At 41.2% G+C, this 17321-nt stretch overlaps 1 protein-coding gene across 2 annotated transcripts in view; it reads right to left on the reverse strand.

Annotated features, from left to right (window-relative positions):
- Positions 1-12403, reverse strand: part of pitpnc1a (phosphatidylinositol transfer protein cytoplasmic 1a) — a 110647-nt gene extending 98244 nt beyond the window's left edge. For both annotated transcript variants that reach the window (XM_031814122.1, XM_031814121.1), the window contains exon 1: positions 11717-12403. In XM_031814122.1, coding sequence (XP_031669982.1) covers positions 11717-11764 — 48 coding nt within the window. In that variant the 5' untranslated portion in view covers positions 11765-12403. The remainder of the gene's footprint in view (positions 1-11716) is intronic.
- Positions 12404-17321: the final 4918 nt, after the last annotated feature.

Consider the following 17321-nt stretch of genomic DNA (forward strand, 5'->3'; position numbering starts at 1 on the left):
CTCAGCCAAACGTGAAAAACTAATGGAGGTATTTCGGCTACAAAAATAATATTTTTGGAAAAAAGGAACATTTGCTCTCTAACTGGGAGTCTTGTGAGTGAAAACATCCGAAGCTCATCAAAGGTAAACGATTTAATTGGATTGCTTTTCTGATTTTCGTGACCAGGTTGCCTGCTGCTAGCTAGGCATAATGCTATGCTAGGCTATCGATAAACTTACACAAATGCTTGTCTTGCTTTGGCTGTAAAGCATATTTTCAGAATCTGAGATGACAGGGTGATTAACAAAAGGCTAAGCTGTGTTTCAATTTATTTCACTTGCGATTTCATGAATATTAATATTTTCTAGTAATATTTATGTCCGTTGCGTTATGCTAATTCGTGTCAGTTGATGATTACGCTCCCGGATCTGGGATGGGTAGTTACAAGAGGGAATAAATCCATTCCATATGCTTAAGTCCAGGAGGCGGGAATTAGAAACTGAAGCACCACCTGGAAACAACAGATGGCCTACAGATAGAACAGATCGAACAAAGATATGTCCCGCATTAAAAGCCAAGGCTATTTTAGTCATTCATGACATTATGGACATAACATTGAATTGAGGTTGAAGTGATGTTATGGTAATGGCACACATAGGATACTTTTATTTTGAATTGGTTGTAATTGGATATAGCACATCAGATATGCCCATTGAATGATAACATTCTCAACCTCGTCCTTTTGATCATTTCCTCCTTTAAGTGGACTCTGAAAGTCGAGTAGTTTCAACCTGCAAGCGGAGAGTCCTGAAAGAAAATGACTTAAAACCCTGAACTCACTGTCCCTTCTGTTAATTGCACATCCCACGCAGCAGCTAAATGAGAGGCCATCTGTCAAACTATTCTGCTGTGCTCGGTCTATTTTAAGGGATAACCTTCACCGCTCTCATTTCCACGGCAAAACAATGTCACCATGGAAATAAAGCATTGTAACTGAGGTGTTTGTTTGGACCCATACCTGCTGCGAGACCAGAGAGTCCATATAGAAACACCTCAGTCAATGTTCTGTAGAGACCTAAAGAGAGTCCATATAGAAACACCTCAGTCAATGTTCTGTAGAGACCTAAAGATGGTCCATATAGAAACACCTCAGTCAATGTTCTGTAGAGACCTAAAGATGGTCCATATAGAAACACCTCAGTCAATGTTCTGTAGAGACCTAAAGATGGTCCATATAGAAACACCTCAGTCAATGTTCTGTAGAGACCTAAAGATGGTCCATATAGAAACACCTCAGTCAATGTTCTGTAGAGACCTAAAGATGGTCCATATAGAAACACCTCAGCCAATGTTCTGTAGAGACCTAAAGATGGTCTATATAGAAACACCTCAGTCAATGTTCTGTAGAGACCTAAAGATGGTCCATATAGAAACACCTCAGTCAATGTTCTGTAGAGACCTAAAGAGTCCATATAGAAACACCTCAGTCAATGTTCTGTAGAGACCTAAAGATGGTCCATATAGAAACACCTCAGTCAATGTTCTGTAGAGACCTAAAGATGGTCCATATAGAAACACCTCAGTCAATGTTCTGTAGAGACCTAAAGATGGTCCATATAGAAACACCTCAGTCAATGTTCTGTAGAGACCTAAAGATGGTCCATATAGAAACCCCTCAGTCAATATTCTGTAGAGACCTAAAGATGGTCCATATAGAAACCCCTCAGTCAATGTTCTGTAGAGACCTAAAGATGGTACGTGTCTCTATAAGCAGAAAGTGTTGCGCCCTGACCTTAGAGAGACGTTTTATTTCTCTATTTGGTTAGGTCAGGGTGTGATGTGGGGTGGGCATTCTATTTTTTGATTTCTAGGTTCCTTTATTTCTATGTTTTGGCCGGGTATGGTTCTCAATCAGGGACAGCTGTCGATCGTTGTCTCTGATTGGGAATCAAACTTAGGTAGCCCTTTTTCCCTCCTTTCAGTGTGGGTAGTTAACTTTGTTAGAGGCATTATCGCCCAGTTAAGCTTCACGGTCGTTTCTTTGTTGGCAACATTTTTATCAAATAAAGAAAATGTACGCTCACCACGCTGCGCTTTGGCCTACTTATTCCTTCCAGGAAGATGGCCGTGACAGAAAGCTTTTCGGTTGACTTTATGACTTACACCCCTTTATGACATTTCCATGGCAACTAAGGGTTAATTAGCTTATTTTTACATAAGAGAACCTCGTTCTTGTGAAGTGTTGACATGTTTGGAATGGGTGTAATGACTCCTGGATCCTGTGACTTTATGACACAGTAATGGGCCTAATTGATGTTTCAGAGGAAACAGATGATTCCTCTTGCTGAGGAATAGAGGAATGTAGTGTCAACTCTGGTCGTCATCTTATAGCAAACAGGAATCTAAAGGTTGAAGAGGGCCTTCATTTATCATTTCAACCAAGATGTTCAAGAGTTACAAGTTGATACACAGGGTCAGACAGAAAGTAACAAAGATTCTGAAATGCAGATTTGTGTGCTGCGAGGTCAGGAAGTCATAGGCTTACTTCTCCAGAAGGACTATACTAAGGGTTTTTGTCCCCCCACAAGCCATCATTGTTTGGCCTTAGCAGGAACACATACCCTCATTCCCTGCATATACTGTAAACCTCTCTCAGGTCATGACTGAGGGCAGGGGTATCAGAACACAGCAAGGTCATGAAACAAAGAAGGCTCAGGATCCTATTCTGGCATCAAACAAACAGACTGTGGGTAGCAGAGCTCTCTCTCTCTCTCTCTCTCTCTCTCTCTGAAGATGCAGTAATATAATCCACAGGGAACTAAAGTAGTTTTTCTGCCCATTGAAGATCAAGTGTAATGCCCCTGAGATCAAACATACTGTATCTCATCATCCCAGATTGCAGTAAATGAACTGCCAGTGTCTCGCAGTCAGGGAACTCCCACAGCCTGTGAACACATCTGCATAATTTTGTCGACAAAATTGAAAAGCACTGCGGTGCCAGCAGACCAATGTTGTATGGTTAGAGTGGCCATGGTGGGAGTGTTTCCTCTAATAAGGAACAACACACAGTGCTTCACAACAACTACAGACCCTGTCTGGGATGCAGCTGTAGAGATGATATGTGACAGAACTCATAAAACCATTATAACATTTTGGAGTTGACTCTTTAAAAAAAAAAAAATTTTTTTACAAAGCTTAATTTTTTATGTTCAAATGTTTAAATATACATTATATACTGAACAAAAATATTAACACAACATGTAAAGTGTTGGTCCCATGTTTCATGAGCTGAACTAAAAACATCCAGATAGGGTTGCACATTTTGGGGAATATTCAGAGGTGGAAACCTTCCGTGGGAATTAACGGGAATATATTGGAATTAATGGTAATATATGCAAATTAATATTAATAACAGTGAAATGTAGATGTTTTTGCATTGGATATATTTACCATATCATATGGAGACATAAACTGTCACGCCCTGGTCGAAATATTTTGTGTTTATCTTCATTTATTTGGTCAGGCCAGGGTGTGGCATGGGTTTTTGTATGTGGTGTGTTGGTATTGGGATTGTAGCTTAGTGGGGTGTTCTAGTTAAGTATATGGTTGTCTGAAGTGGTTCTCAATCAGAGGCAGGTGTTTATCGTTGTCTCTGATTGGGAACCATATTTAGGCAGCCATATTCTTTGAGTGTTTCGTGGGTGATTGTCCTTAGTGTCCTGATGTCCTTGTTCTGTGTTTATTTGCACCAGTATTAGGCTGTTTCGGTTTTCGTTACGTTTATTGTTTTGTAGTGTTTGTATTTAGATTTGTGTTGCTTCAGTGTAATAAACATGGATCGCAATCTACACGCCGCATTTTGGTCCGACTCTCCTTCAGATGAAGAAAACTGTAACATAAACATTTTACCTTATCATAAGTAGACATAATTGCAAATTATTAAATCCTTCCAATAGAAATTTTTAAAACGATTTAGTTACGAATTTAACTTTAATTAAATGAGTTGACTCTTCACATGGGATGGTTTCACTGAACAACAAAAAGGGAATATTGAATGATCCCCAATGATTCATTGCATCTCCCAAAAACATTTTCAACATACATCTGTAAAATTACAGTCTAGAAATTAAAGCTTTGGTTGTCTTCCTCTCAGGCTTCCATGTCTTCTCCCTGGACCTCCTCAATATCTATCTCTTGAACATCAAACTCTGAGGCCTCATCTTCACTATCACTTTCTAACCTTGTTGAGGATGGCTCGTTGTCAGGCTCAAAAAGCCTCAAATTTGCCCGGAAGGCCACCAATTTTTCAACCCTTGTATTGGTCAGCCTGTTGCGTGCTTTGGTGTGTGTGTTCCAAAACATGGACCAGTTGCGCTCTGAGGCGGCTGATGTTGGTGGGATTTGGAGGATGGAGGAGGCAACAGGGGAAAGAGCCTCAGATCCACAAAGTCCCTTCCACCAGGTGTCTGATGAGATATGTTGGGACGACTGCCATATTGCATTTCCATCCTAAAGCCCTTGCTTGGAAGTGTACTTCGCCAGACTGCCAAGAACCTTACCCTCATCCAGGCCAGGGTGGCGAGACATGGTCGTGATGACACCATAGGCCTTGTTGATCTCTGCAACATGTACACTGCAGCATGTATGGCCTTCAGGCAGGAGTATTCATGCTTTTTAATGTATTTCAGAATTGAAATTTCCTCTGCTTGGAGCAACAGTGAAGTGGGCAGGGCAGTACAGATTTCTTCTCTTACATCTACAGGCAGGGTCTGAACATGAGACAGGATGGAATTGTCCCTCAATCCGTGCAATGGCAACTGCTATAGGTTTCAGGAGTTTCTGGCTGCTTACCACTCTCTCCCAAAATAAATAATCCAGGAGACTCCTCTCGATGGGGCTGTCCATATCGGCAGACTGTTTAACCTCTAGAAGACTGTCAAACATGATATCAACACCTCTCCAACGGGTGTTCCTTGGCAGCTTCAATGTGGTGCTCTTATTGTTCTCACTTTGCTTGGTGAGGTAGATTGCTGCTATAACTTGATGACCCTTCACATACCTAATCATTTCCTTGGCTCTCTTGTAGAGTGTATCCATTGTTTTCAGTGCCATGATGTCCTTGAGGAGCAGATTCAATGCATGAGCAGCACAGCCAATGGGTGTGATGTGAGGGTAGGACTCCTCCACTTTAGACCAAGCAGCCTTCATGTTCGCAGCATTGTCTGTCACCAGTGCAAATACCTTCTGTGGTCCAAGGTCATTGATGACTGCCTTCAGCTCATCTGCAATGTAGAGGATGGTGTGTCTGTTGGCCCTTGTCTCTGTGCTCTTGTAGAATACTGGTTGAGGGGTGGAGATGATGTAGTTTAATTATTCCTTGCCCACGAACATTCGACCACCTATCAGAGATGATTGCAATACAGTCTGCATTCTCTATGATTTGCTTGACCTTCACTTGAACTCTGTTGCCAGCAAATGAGTAGACAATGCATGTCTGGTTGGAGGAGTGTATGCTGGGCGAAGAACATTCAGAAATCTCTTCCAATACACATTGCCTGTGAGCATCAGAGGTGGATCAGTTGTATACACAGCTCGAGCAACACATTCATCAGCATTTCTCTGACTACGTTCCTCCACTGTGTCAAAAAAACATCTGAGGACCATGAGCTGTTGCTATTGCTAAGGTGTCGGATTCATCATTTTCACCTCGAATAGAAGTGTAGGGACTTTTGTCAGAGATTGCTTGTTGTGAGCACTGAGGGAACTTTATGCACTTGGCCAGATGATTCTGCATCTTTGTTGCATTCTTCACATATGATTTGGCACAGTATTTGCAAAAGTACACAGCTTTTCCTTCTACATTAGCTGCAGTGAAATGTCTCCACACATCAGATAGCACCCGTGGCATTTTCCTGTAAAGATTTTTTTTTTAATTGGTTTTTAAAAAACGAATACAATTTCATGTACAGATACATAGTTAAACAGATAGATTAAACAACACCTTTGTAAGATAAATGTTTTAAAATTAAACATGTATGGACACAGGTGAATTAACACTCCTCAGTTAGCAGGCTCAAGCACGCTAAAACCTACATGGTATCAAAAATAATTAGCATAAATTGTTAACAAGTTAGAAATGATTTAAAACACACTTAGGCTACTATTTACTAGTTAACAAAAAATCATGTATGTCATATAAAATATATTCACCCACCCAGTTTTGAAATCAAAACTTACCAGAAAGCATGTAGTGTAGTAGTGTGGGCTCAATAGCATCTCATTAGTGTGCAAGATCTTGAGAATCAGCTGTACATGTGATGGAAGAGTGTACTGTGCAGGCAGAGGGTTGCAATTCCATTGAATTGAGGATAGTTTAACCAAAATGTGCCACAAGACGTAGAATTGCCTTACGTGTATCCCACAAAAAAGGTTCACTGTTATTAGCTAACTTTTTAGATGAATTTAAGCAACATTTCCTAGGGTTTAACTTCCCATCGAAAAATTCCAGATACTGACTAGTTTTCTGATCCACGCCCCTGCCTTTTAAAGGCATCTGTGATCAATAGATGCATATTTGTAATCCCAGTCATGAGAAATCCATAGATTAGGGCCTAATTTATTTATTTCAATTGACTGATTTCCTCATATGAACTGTAACTCTGTAAAAATCCATGAAATGTTTTGCATGTTGCGTTTATATATTTTTCACTATAGAACAACATGTGAACAATCAAATTATTTTTAAATTAAGTAATTTCTTAGAAACCATCCCTAAAAGGATAAAAATAGGAAATACTAATGATCATTACAGGAGTTTACTTGTGTCATTAAATTAAGGGAATGAACACCCCCACATACAGTGCATTCGGAAAGTATTCAGGCCTCTTCACCTTTTCCACATTTTGTTACGTTACAGCCTTATTCTAAAATATATATATTTTTAATATATATCTACACACAATAGCCCATAATGACAAGGCGAAAACAGGTTTTTAGAAATGTTAGCTAATTTATCAAAAATAAAAAAAACTGAAATACCTTATTTACATAAGTATTCAGACGCTTTGCAATGAGACTCGAAATTGAGCTCAGGTGCATCCTCTTTACATTGATCATCCTTGAGATGTTTCTACAACTTGATTGGAGTTCACCTGTCGGAAATTTACATGATTTGGACATGATTTGTCTATATAAAAGGTCCCACAGTTGACAGTGCATGTCAGAGCAAAAACCAAGCCAGGAGGTCGAAGGAATTGTCTGTAGAGCTCCAATACAGGAATGTGTCGAGTCACAGGTCTGGGGAAGGGTACCAAACACTTTCTGCAGCATTGAAGGTCTCCAAGAACACAGTGGCCTCCATCATTCTTAAATGGAAGAAGTTTGTAACCACCAAGACACTTTCTAGAGCTTGCCCCCAGCCAAACTGAGAAATCAGGGGAAAAGGTCCTTGATCAGGGAGGTCACTCTAACAGAGCTCCAGTTCCTATGTGGAGATGGGAGAACCTTCCAGAAGGACAACCATCTCTGCAGCACTCCACCAATCAGGCCTTTATGGTAGAGTGGCCAGACGGAAGCCACTCCTCAGTAAAAGGCATATGAAAGTCTGCTTGGAGTTTGCCAAAAGGCACCTAAAGGACTCTCCGACCATGAGAAACAAGATTCTCTGGTCTGATGAAACCAAGATTGAACTCTTTGGCCTGATTGCCAAGCGTCACAGCGGGAGGAAACCTGGCACCATCCCTACGGTGAAGCATGGTGGTGGCAGCATCATGCTGTGGAAATTTTTTTCAGTGGCAGGGACTGGGAGACTAGTCAGGATCGAGGGAAAGATAAGCGGAGCAAAGTACTGAGAGATCCTTGATGAAAACCTGCTCCAGAGCGTTCAGGACCCCAGACTGGGGTGAAGGTTCACCTTCCAAAAGTACAACAACCCGAAGCACACAGCCAAGACAACGCAGGAGTGGCTTTGAGACAAGTCTCAGAATGTCCTTGAGTGGCCCAGCCAGAGCCCAAAGGTGCTTCAACAAAGGTCTGAGTAAAGGGTCTGAATACTTATGTAAATGTAAACCTGATTTTGCTTTGTCATTATGGGGTGTAGATTGATGAGGGGAAAAAAACAATTTAATACATTTTAGAATAAGGCTGTAACGTAACAAAATGTGGAATTAGTTAAGGGGTCTGAATACTTCCCGAATGCACTGTTACTCGCTCTTCGACTCTCTTCTCATCATATAAATATTTATTTTTAAAGTAATGGTCTGTGAATTGCAGAAACTCACTCCTAGGCTCAAAATGATGGTTCAAAATGATGGTCAAGGATAAAGGAACAAGGAACACATAAAAGGTAACCAAACAAACAAAATCAGTGTCCCCACCTCCCCAAAAAATGGTTCTCAAATAAAAGTAATGTTATTGATTATCTCAAATAAAATAAACCAGCCCCCGTTGACATAATATGGGCTGAGAGCTGTGACTACCAAATCTAACGTTAATGATAACCAAATTGTGCTCCAAACAACACAGAACGAATGACCAAGAGCAAGCCTAGCCATCCGGATACCCAGCTCCCTGAAACAGGGAGTCAGAGCAGGGTTGCTCCTGAAAGACACAAAATAACCAGCAGATAAGCCTGTGTTATTCAATCAATCGGTCAAACAAACGATCAGTTAACTCTATATTTGTACCAGAGGGAAAACAGTTACAGAGGCATTGTAGTTACAGAGTGACACAAGTCCTAACTGATGGTCGTATGAGTAGAATAGCAGAGTGACACAAGTCCTAACTGATGGTCGTATGAGTAGAATAGCAGAGTGACACAAGTCCTAACTGATGGTCGTATGAGTAGAATAGCAGAGTGACACAAGTCCTAACTGATGGTCGTATGAGTAGAATAGCAGAGTGACACAAGTCCTAACTGATGGTCGTATGAGTAGAATAGCAGAGTGACACAAGTCCTAACTGATGGTCGTATGAGTAGAATAGCAGAGTGACACAAGTCCTAACTGATGGTCGCATGAGTAGAATAGCAGAGTGACACAAGTCCTAACTGATGGTCGTATGAGTAAAATAGCAGAGTGACAAGTCCTAACTGATGGTCGTATGAGTAGGCTAGCAGAGTGACACAAGTCCTAACTGATGGCCGTATGAGTAGAATAGCAGAGTGACACAAGTCCTAACTGATGGTCGCATGAGTAGAATAGCAGAGTGACACAAGTCCTAACTGATGGTCGTATGAGTAAAATAGCAGAGTGACAAGTCCTAACTGATGGTCGTATGAGTAGGCTAGCAGAGTGACACAAGTCCTAACTGATGGTCGTATGAGTAGGCTAGCAGAGTGACACAAGTCCTAACTGATGGTCGTATGAGTAAAATAGCAGAGTGACAAGTCCTAACTGATGGTCGTATGAGTAGGCTAGCAGAGTGACACAAGTCCTAACTGATGGTCGTATGAGTAGGCTAGCAGAGTGACACAAGTCCTAACTGATGGTCGTATGAGTAGGCTAGCAGAGTGACACAAATCCTAACTGATGGTCGTATGAGTAGGCTAGCAGAGTGACACAAGTCCTAACTGATGGTCGTATGAGTAGGCTAGCAGAGCGACAAGTCCTAACTGATGGTCGTATGAGTAGGCTAGCAGAGTGACACAAGTCCTAACTGATGGTCGTATGAGTAGAATAGCAGAGTGACACAAGTCCTAACTGATGGTCGTATGAGTAAAATAGCAGAGTGACAAGTCCTAACTGATGGTCGTATGAGTAGGCTAGCAGAGTGACACAAGTCCTAACTGATGGTCGTATGAGTAGGCTAGCAGAGTGACACAAGTCCTAACTGATGGTCGTATGAGTAAAATAGCAGAGTGACAAGTCCTAACTGATGGTCGTATGAGTAGGCTAGCAGAGTGACACAAGTCCTAACTGATGGTCGTATGAGTAGGCTAGCAGAGTGACACAAGTCCTAACTGATGGTCGTATGAGTAGGCTAGCAGAGTGACACAAATCCTAACTGATGGTCGTATGGGTAGGCTAGCAGAGTGACACAAGTCCTAACTGATGGTCGTATGAGTAGGCTAGCAGAGCGACAAGTCCTAACTGATGGTCGTATGAGTAGGCTAGCAGAGTGACACAAGTCCTAACTGATGGTCGTATGAGTAGGCTAGCAGAGTGACACAAGTCCTAACTGATGGTCGTATGAGTAGGCTAGCAGAGTGACAAGTCCTAACTGATGGTCGTATGAGTAGAATAGCAGAGTGACAAGTCCTAACTGATGGTCGTATGAGTAGGCTAGCAGAGTGACAAGTCCTAACTGATGGTCGTATGAGTAGGCTAGCAGAGTGACACAAGTCCTAACTGATGGTCGTATGAGTAGGCTAGCAGAGTGACAGATCCTAACTGATGGTCGTATGAGTAGGCTAGCAGAGTGACAGATCCTAACTGATGGTCGTATGAGTAGGCTAGCAGAGTGACACAAGTCCTAACTGATGGTCGTATGAGTAGGCTAGCAGAGTGACAGATCCTAACTGATGGTCGTATGAGTAGGCTAGCAGAGTGACAGATCCTAACTGATGGTCGTATGAGTAGGCTAGCAGAGTGACAGATCCTAACTGATGGTCGTATGAGTAGGCTAGCAGAGTGACAGATCCTAACTGATGGTCGTATGAGTAGGCTAGCAGAGTGACAGATCCTAACTGATGGTCGTATGAGTAGGCTAGCAGAGTGACAGATCCTAACTGATGGTCGTATGAGTAGGCTAGCAGAGTGACAGATCCTAACTGATGGTCGTATGAGTAGGCTAGCAGAGTGACAGATCCTAACTGATGGTCGTATGAGTAGGATAGCAGAGTGACAGATCCTAACTGATGGTCGTATGAGTAGGCTAGCAGAGTGACAGATCCTAACTGATGGTCGTATGAGTAGGCTAGCAGAGTGACAGATCCTAACTGATGGTCGTATGAGTAGGCTAGCAGAGTGACAGATCCTAACTGATGGTCGTATGAGTAGGCTAGCAGAGTGACAGATCCTAACTGATGGTCGTATGAGTAGGCTAGCAGAGTGACAGATCCTAACTGATGGTCGTATGAGTAGGCTAGCAGAGTGACAGATCCTAACTGATGGTCGTATGAGTAGGCTAGCAGAGTGACAGATCCTAACTGATGGTCGTATGAGTAGGCTAGCAGAGTGACAGATCCTAACTGATGGTCGTATGAGTAGGCTAGCAGAGTGACAGATCCTAACTGATGGTCATATGAGTAGGCTAGCAGAGTGACAGATCCTAACTGATGGTCGTATGAGTAGGCTAGCAGAGTGACAGATCCTAACTGATGGTCGTATGAGTAGGCTAGCAGAGTGACAGACACAGACAACAACATACTGTAACATCTCTACATGTTTTGCTTGGTGTCTTAGATATGCATGTGAAGATTTGGCACTTAAACCCAATAAACCAAACAAGGAAAGTATGGCGTAGGCCTAGCATACTTCCAACAGCACCACCCTGTGGTTTAGCCTACAGTACTCTAAATAGCTCCTACAATCAGTGTGGTACAAAAGTTATTCACAAGAAAATGGCATACCTACCTACTCCATCCAGTTTGCAACTAGCATGGTAGACATTCCATACAATGACCAACGCGATACCTACCATGCAACAGCCTAAACCTTTCACAGTTTTAGGTTTAGTAGGACAGAAGAAAACGCAAAATGTTCAGAAAAACTGGGAGATATAAGTACCCTAACTTACCTCTTCCACAGTGAGCGGCATACATATTCTATATTCCTTCATCAGCATATTCTTCCTCCGTCAAGACTGTTGTCAAAAAAACGAATGGAAGTTGAAACGACGTTTAGGTTCTGTGTCTTTTGGCGGTCTATGGCAACTCAAACTTATGCCAGCGCTAGGCAATTGTCATCAAAGATAAGCACGAGACTGATAAAAAACAAAACAATCTTTATATTTGATTAGAACAACTATGCTATCTCAGTCCAGCGTTGAATGTGAGCGTCCGCTATCCCACTGCAATCACACGACCGAGCAGAGCAAAGTAAATGCAGTCATCTTCTCACTGAAATCATGAAGGAACATCCACTAAAACGACCCATTAGCTAAATAATTGGCACGGTAAAGATCAGCAACGCTTCTGATTGTAATATTAGTTGTAAAAGAAAAGCATTACAAAAACGGTGATGAACTCTAGGCTAAATTCCTCTGAGCACTATCCAAGACTCATCCGAAGTGTCGTGTGGCAGCGCTAACGTCCCGGACAAAGCAAGCACACAGTGAGCTCTGAATTGAGTCACGTTGGTCCCAAATCAAAATTGGCGAGTTTGCTGTTGTTGTTCGGCTACATCATCAAGGTGATGCTGCTGTCTGGCGGTAAACTGACGATACTCTATTGCAACATTCAGCACTCACTCTTTACTTCGCAATGAACAGAAAACAACTGCCCATTCATTCCGATGTGGAAATAGGCAACCTGGTCTCAGAGCATTTCGTAATATTTTTAGTGTAAATCCGAGATACTAATTTTGGTATGGTATGTTACGTTTTGTATGGCATGTATTAATTTATGGATGTCCATCACCCATTTCATGTGATATTATACAAATTACAATTCATATTATTCGTTAAGAATTTTCAAAATGCAAAATATTTTACGAATTTGCATGTTGTACAATATGTTACGAATTTTCTAAATATACAATTTGTTACGAATTAGCAAAACGTATGATATGTTACGAAGCTAGCTAGGTGGCTAGGTGGCCAACATTAGCTAGCTGGCTAATGTTAGCTAGGTTAGGGGTTAGGGTTACATTTAGGAGTTAGTTTAAAATGTTAGGGGAAGGGTTAGCTAAAATGGTTAACGTTAAGGTTAGGCAAAGAGTTAGCTAACATGCTAAGTAGTTGAAAAGTAGCTGAAAAGTAGTAATTATTTGAAAAGTTAGCCGATCTAAAATGCCAAAATTGTCCACGATGAGAATTGAACTGTCACCAAAGCTCCATAAACTACCCAACCTGTACGACCTGCACGCTCTCGTTGGTTGGCCCTCGTTTCATACTCGTCGCCAAACCCACTGGCTGCAGGTTATCTACAAGTCTCTGCTAGGTAAAGCCCCGCCTTATCTCAGCTCAGTGGTCACCATTGCAGCACCCACTCGTAGCACGCGCTCCAGCAGATATATCTCACTGGTCACCCCCAAAGCCAATTCCTCCTTTGGTCATATTTCCTTCCCGTTTTCTGCTGCCAGTGACTGGAACAAACTGCAAAAATCTCTGAAGCTGGAGACTCATATATCCCTCACTAGCTTTAAGCACCAGTTGTCAGAACAGCTCACAGATCACTGCACCTGTACATAGCCCATCTGTAAACAGCCCATCTATCTACCTACCTCATCCCCATACTGTATTTAGTTATTTATCTTGCTCCTTTGCACCCCAGTATCTCTACTTGCACATTCATCTTCTGCACATCTACCATTCCAGTGTTTAATTGCTATATTGTAATTACTTCGCCACCATGGCCTATTTATTGCCTTAACTCCGTTACCTCATTTGCACTCACTGTATATAGACTTTTTGTTTTCTTTTGTTCTACTGTATTATTGACTATGTTTTGTTTATTCCATGTGTAACTCTGCGTTGTTGTATGTGTCGAATTGCTATGCTTTATCTTGGCCAGGTCCCAGTTGCAAATGAGAACTTGTTCTCAACTATGCTACCCGGTTAAATAAATGTGAAATAAAATGTAAAAAATAAAACTCTCAACCTTGGGTTGCTAGATGTTGTGTTGTATGCCCACCCATCCATTCCAACCAACAAGGCTACTTTCATTTTTCCTTTAAGTAATCATCTGCCTTATGTAACCATATCAACCATAATATATCATACTCGTTCCAATCCAGGATTAGAATTACTATGTTACATCTATTCTATGAGACCAGGCTGAAATAGGATGCTGCAACTGAAGTCACCCTACAGCCTTCAACCCTGGGCGCATGAGCAGCGATGTATGCAGCTCAGCCAGAGATCACCAAACATAAATAACCCGTTTCACAAAACCTACAATAAACCAATGTATTTTTTTCTTCAGAAAAATATTTACTTTGTGCAATCATAACTGTGCGCTATAGCTTATGAAATTCATGGCTTGCATTATTCCATAACCTTCCCTAATGTGAATAATGGTAGGCTATAGGATTTTTTTTGCCTACATTGCAGTGCATGGTCTAGTAAAAATAGTTCAAATAAAGCCAGTTCACAGATTCATACCGTAGTATCACAAATCACTGTAAAGCCCCAAAACGGTACGTCACAATGAGAAGCGAATGTTAATTTTCCGGATTTTATTTTGAAAAGGACACGTGTGTTTGCCTACGGGAAAATTAAAGGTGACACACCGTCACAACTCGTGCTAAATTACAAAGGCCTATGTTATTTCAAAGCAATCAGTGCAGTGAAATTGCAGTGCACTCATTTGTGACATTCTGCCCTACAGTCTCGTGCGGTCAGGCGGGCGCTGTCCATGGTTCTGAAATGGCCGACATATCAAACCTCAGAGCTTGCAAGGGGTGATAGTCTACTACTGTCACGCCCTGGTCAAAGTATTTTGTGTTTATCTTTATGTATTTGGTCAGGCCAGGGTGTGGCATGGAGTTTTTGTATTGTGGTGTGTTTTGTCTTGGGGTTTTGGTGTGTATATATTTGGGATTGTAGCTAGTGGGGTTATCTAGCTAGGTCTATGGCTGTCTGGAGTGATTCTCAATCAGAGGCAGGTGCTTATCCTTGTCTCTGATTGGGAACCATATTTAGGCAGCCATATTCTTTGAGTTTGTCGTGGGTGATTGTCCTTAGTGTCTTTGTTCCTGTCGCACTGTTAGTTGACACAAGTATAGGCTGTTTCGGTTTTCATTACGTTTTGTAGTGTTTAGTGTTTATTCATTGTTTACGTTTGTTTGATTAAATATGGATCGCAATCGACACGCTGCAGTTTGGTCCGACTCTCCTTCATCACAACTAGAAAGCCGTTACAACTACAGTGGTTTTCAAACATCTCTCCCAGACGTTCCACACAATGTTGTTGTAGCCCTGAACTAGCTCACCTGATTCACCTATTCAAGGGCATGATTAGTTGACAAGTTGAATCAGGCATGCTAGCTGTGGAATAGTTACAATACATGGAAAGGCTGGAGGTCCTGAGGAAAGGTTTGAAAACCCAGGCAAAAAACTGGTTGAATTAATATAATTTCCAAATCATTTCAACAAAAACAAAACATATACTTGATGACATTGAATCAATGTGGAAAACTGATTGGATTTGCAAAAAGTCGTCAATGTAAGGGAATGTTGTCTTTTTTCACACTGAATTCACATTGGTTGACAACTCAGCCAAATGTAAATAAAAACATTGAACTGATATTTGTGCCAAGTGAGAAATTTAATTTTGATTGCAGATTATTTGCAAAAAGTAAATAGCTCATTGCTCTCATAAGGAGGTGTTGTATTTATGTATGAATTAATAATTACATCAGATAGGCATCCTAGCTGATTAACAGCACCCATCTTTACTTGATGCCCAGTGCCATAACACTTTACTTAAAACCCAGTGCCATAACACTTTACTTAAAACCCAGTGCCATAACACTTTACTTAAAACCCAGTGCCATAACACTTTACTTAAAACCCAGTGCCATAACACTTTACTTGACACCCAGTGCCATAACACTTTACTTAAAACCCATTGCCATAACACTTTACTTAAAACCCAGTGCCATAACACTTTACTTGACACCCAGTGCCATAACACTTTACTTAAAACCCAGTGCCATAACACTTTACTTGACACCCAGTGCCATAACACTTTACTTAAAACCCAGTGCCATAACACTTTACTTAAAACCCAGTGCCATAACACTTTACTTGACACCCAGTGCCATAACACTTTACTTAAAACCCAGTGCCATAACACTTTACTTAAAACCCAGTGCCATAACACTTTACTTGACACCCAGTGCCATAACACTTTACTTAAAACCCAGTGCCATAACACTTTACTTAAAACCCAGTGCCATAACACTTTACTTGACACCCAGTGCCATAACACTTTACTTGACACCCAGTGCCATAACACTTTACTTGACACCCAGTGCCATAACACTTTACTTGACACCCAGTGCCATAACACTTTATTTGACACCCAGTGCCAAAACACTTTACTTAAAACCCAGTGCCATAACACTTTACTTAAAACCCAATGCCATAACACTTTACTTGACACCCAGTGCCATAACACTTTACTTGACACCCAGTGCCATGACACTTTACTTGACACCCAGTGCCATGACACTTTACTTGACACCCAGTGCCATAACACTTTACTTGACGCCCAGTGCCATGACACTTTACTTGACACCCAGTGCCATAACACTTTACTTGACACCCAGTGCCATAACACTTTACTTGACACCCAGTGCCATGACACTTTACTTGACACCCAGTGCCATGACACTTTACTTGACACCCAGTGCCATAACACTTTACTTGACGCCCAGTGCCATGACACTTTACTTGACACCCAGTGCCATAACACTTTACTTGACGCCCAGTGCCATGACACTTTACTTGACACCCAGTGCCATGACACTTTACTTGACACCCAGTGCCATGACACTTTATGGCATGGACATAACCACATCATAATACTGTATGTCATAACCTGTCATAATATGGTCAAACATTGTCATGACCCATATATTTACACCTGTTGTGACATATATTGCATTATTTTATGACTGGTTATCAGACCTGCATAGGAGTATCAAAACCCACAAACCCAGAAATTAGTTTTTCCCTGCAAAGAAAATTCCTTTCGTTTAAGTTTGTTTTTTAAATCCTTTGTTGATGTTGTAATGAATAAATTAGTCATGTTTTTTTTTCATCATATTTAAAATCATTTTCTGCCACTGTCATGGAGATTTATGACCATCCTGTGTTACTTTACTTGAACTAGGAAGACACTTTATGACAGTCAAAAAAGATTATGACTATCATAATCATATAAGCCAGATAGGCCTATCACATACAGTACATGCTCTTTTAACAGTCATCAGTCAGAAAGAGGGTGTCTTGACCTGCTCCTGAAATCTGCTCCAGCATTCATCCCAGTCATCCACAACAGAGCTTTAGGGTAGGTGCATGTCTGACATCAATGTGTCCGCAATTACAATGATAATTTAATATATATACAATATAAACATACTGTTGACATGTAGGCTATGGTATAATGCAATGTTTTGCCTTGTGTGGTACGTTTTGTAGGTCCATGTTATAACAGGTTATGACAAGTCATATC

The sequence above is a fragment of the Oncorhynchus kisutch genome, unplaced genomic scaffold (assembly GCF_002021735.2).
Source record: "Oncorhynchus kisutch isolate 150728-3 unplaced genomic scaffold, Okis_V2 Okis06b-Okis10b_hom, whole genome shotgun sequence".
Classification (NCBI taxonomy): domain Eukaryota; kingdom Metazoa; phylum Chordata; class Actinopteri; order Salmoniformes; family Salmonidae; genus Oncorhynchus; species Oncorhynchus kisutch.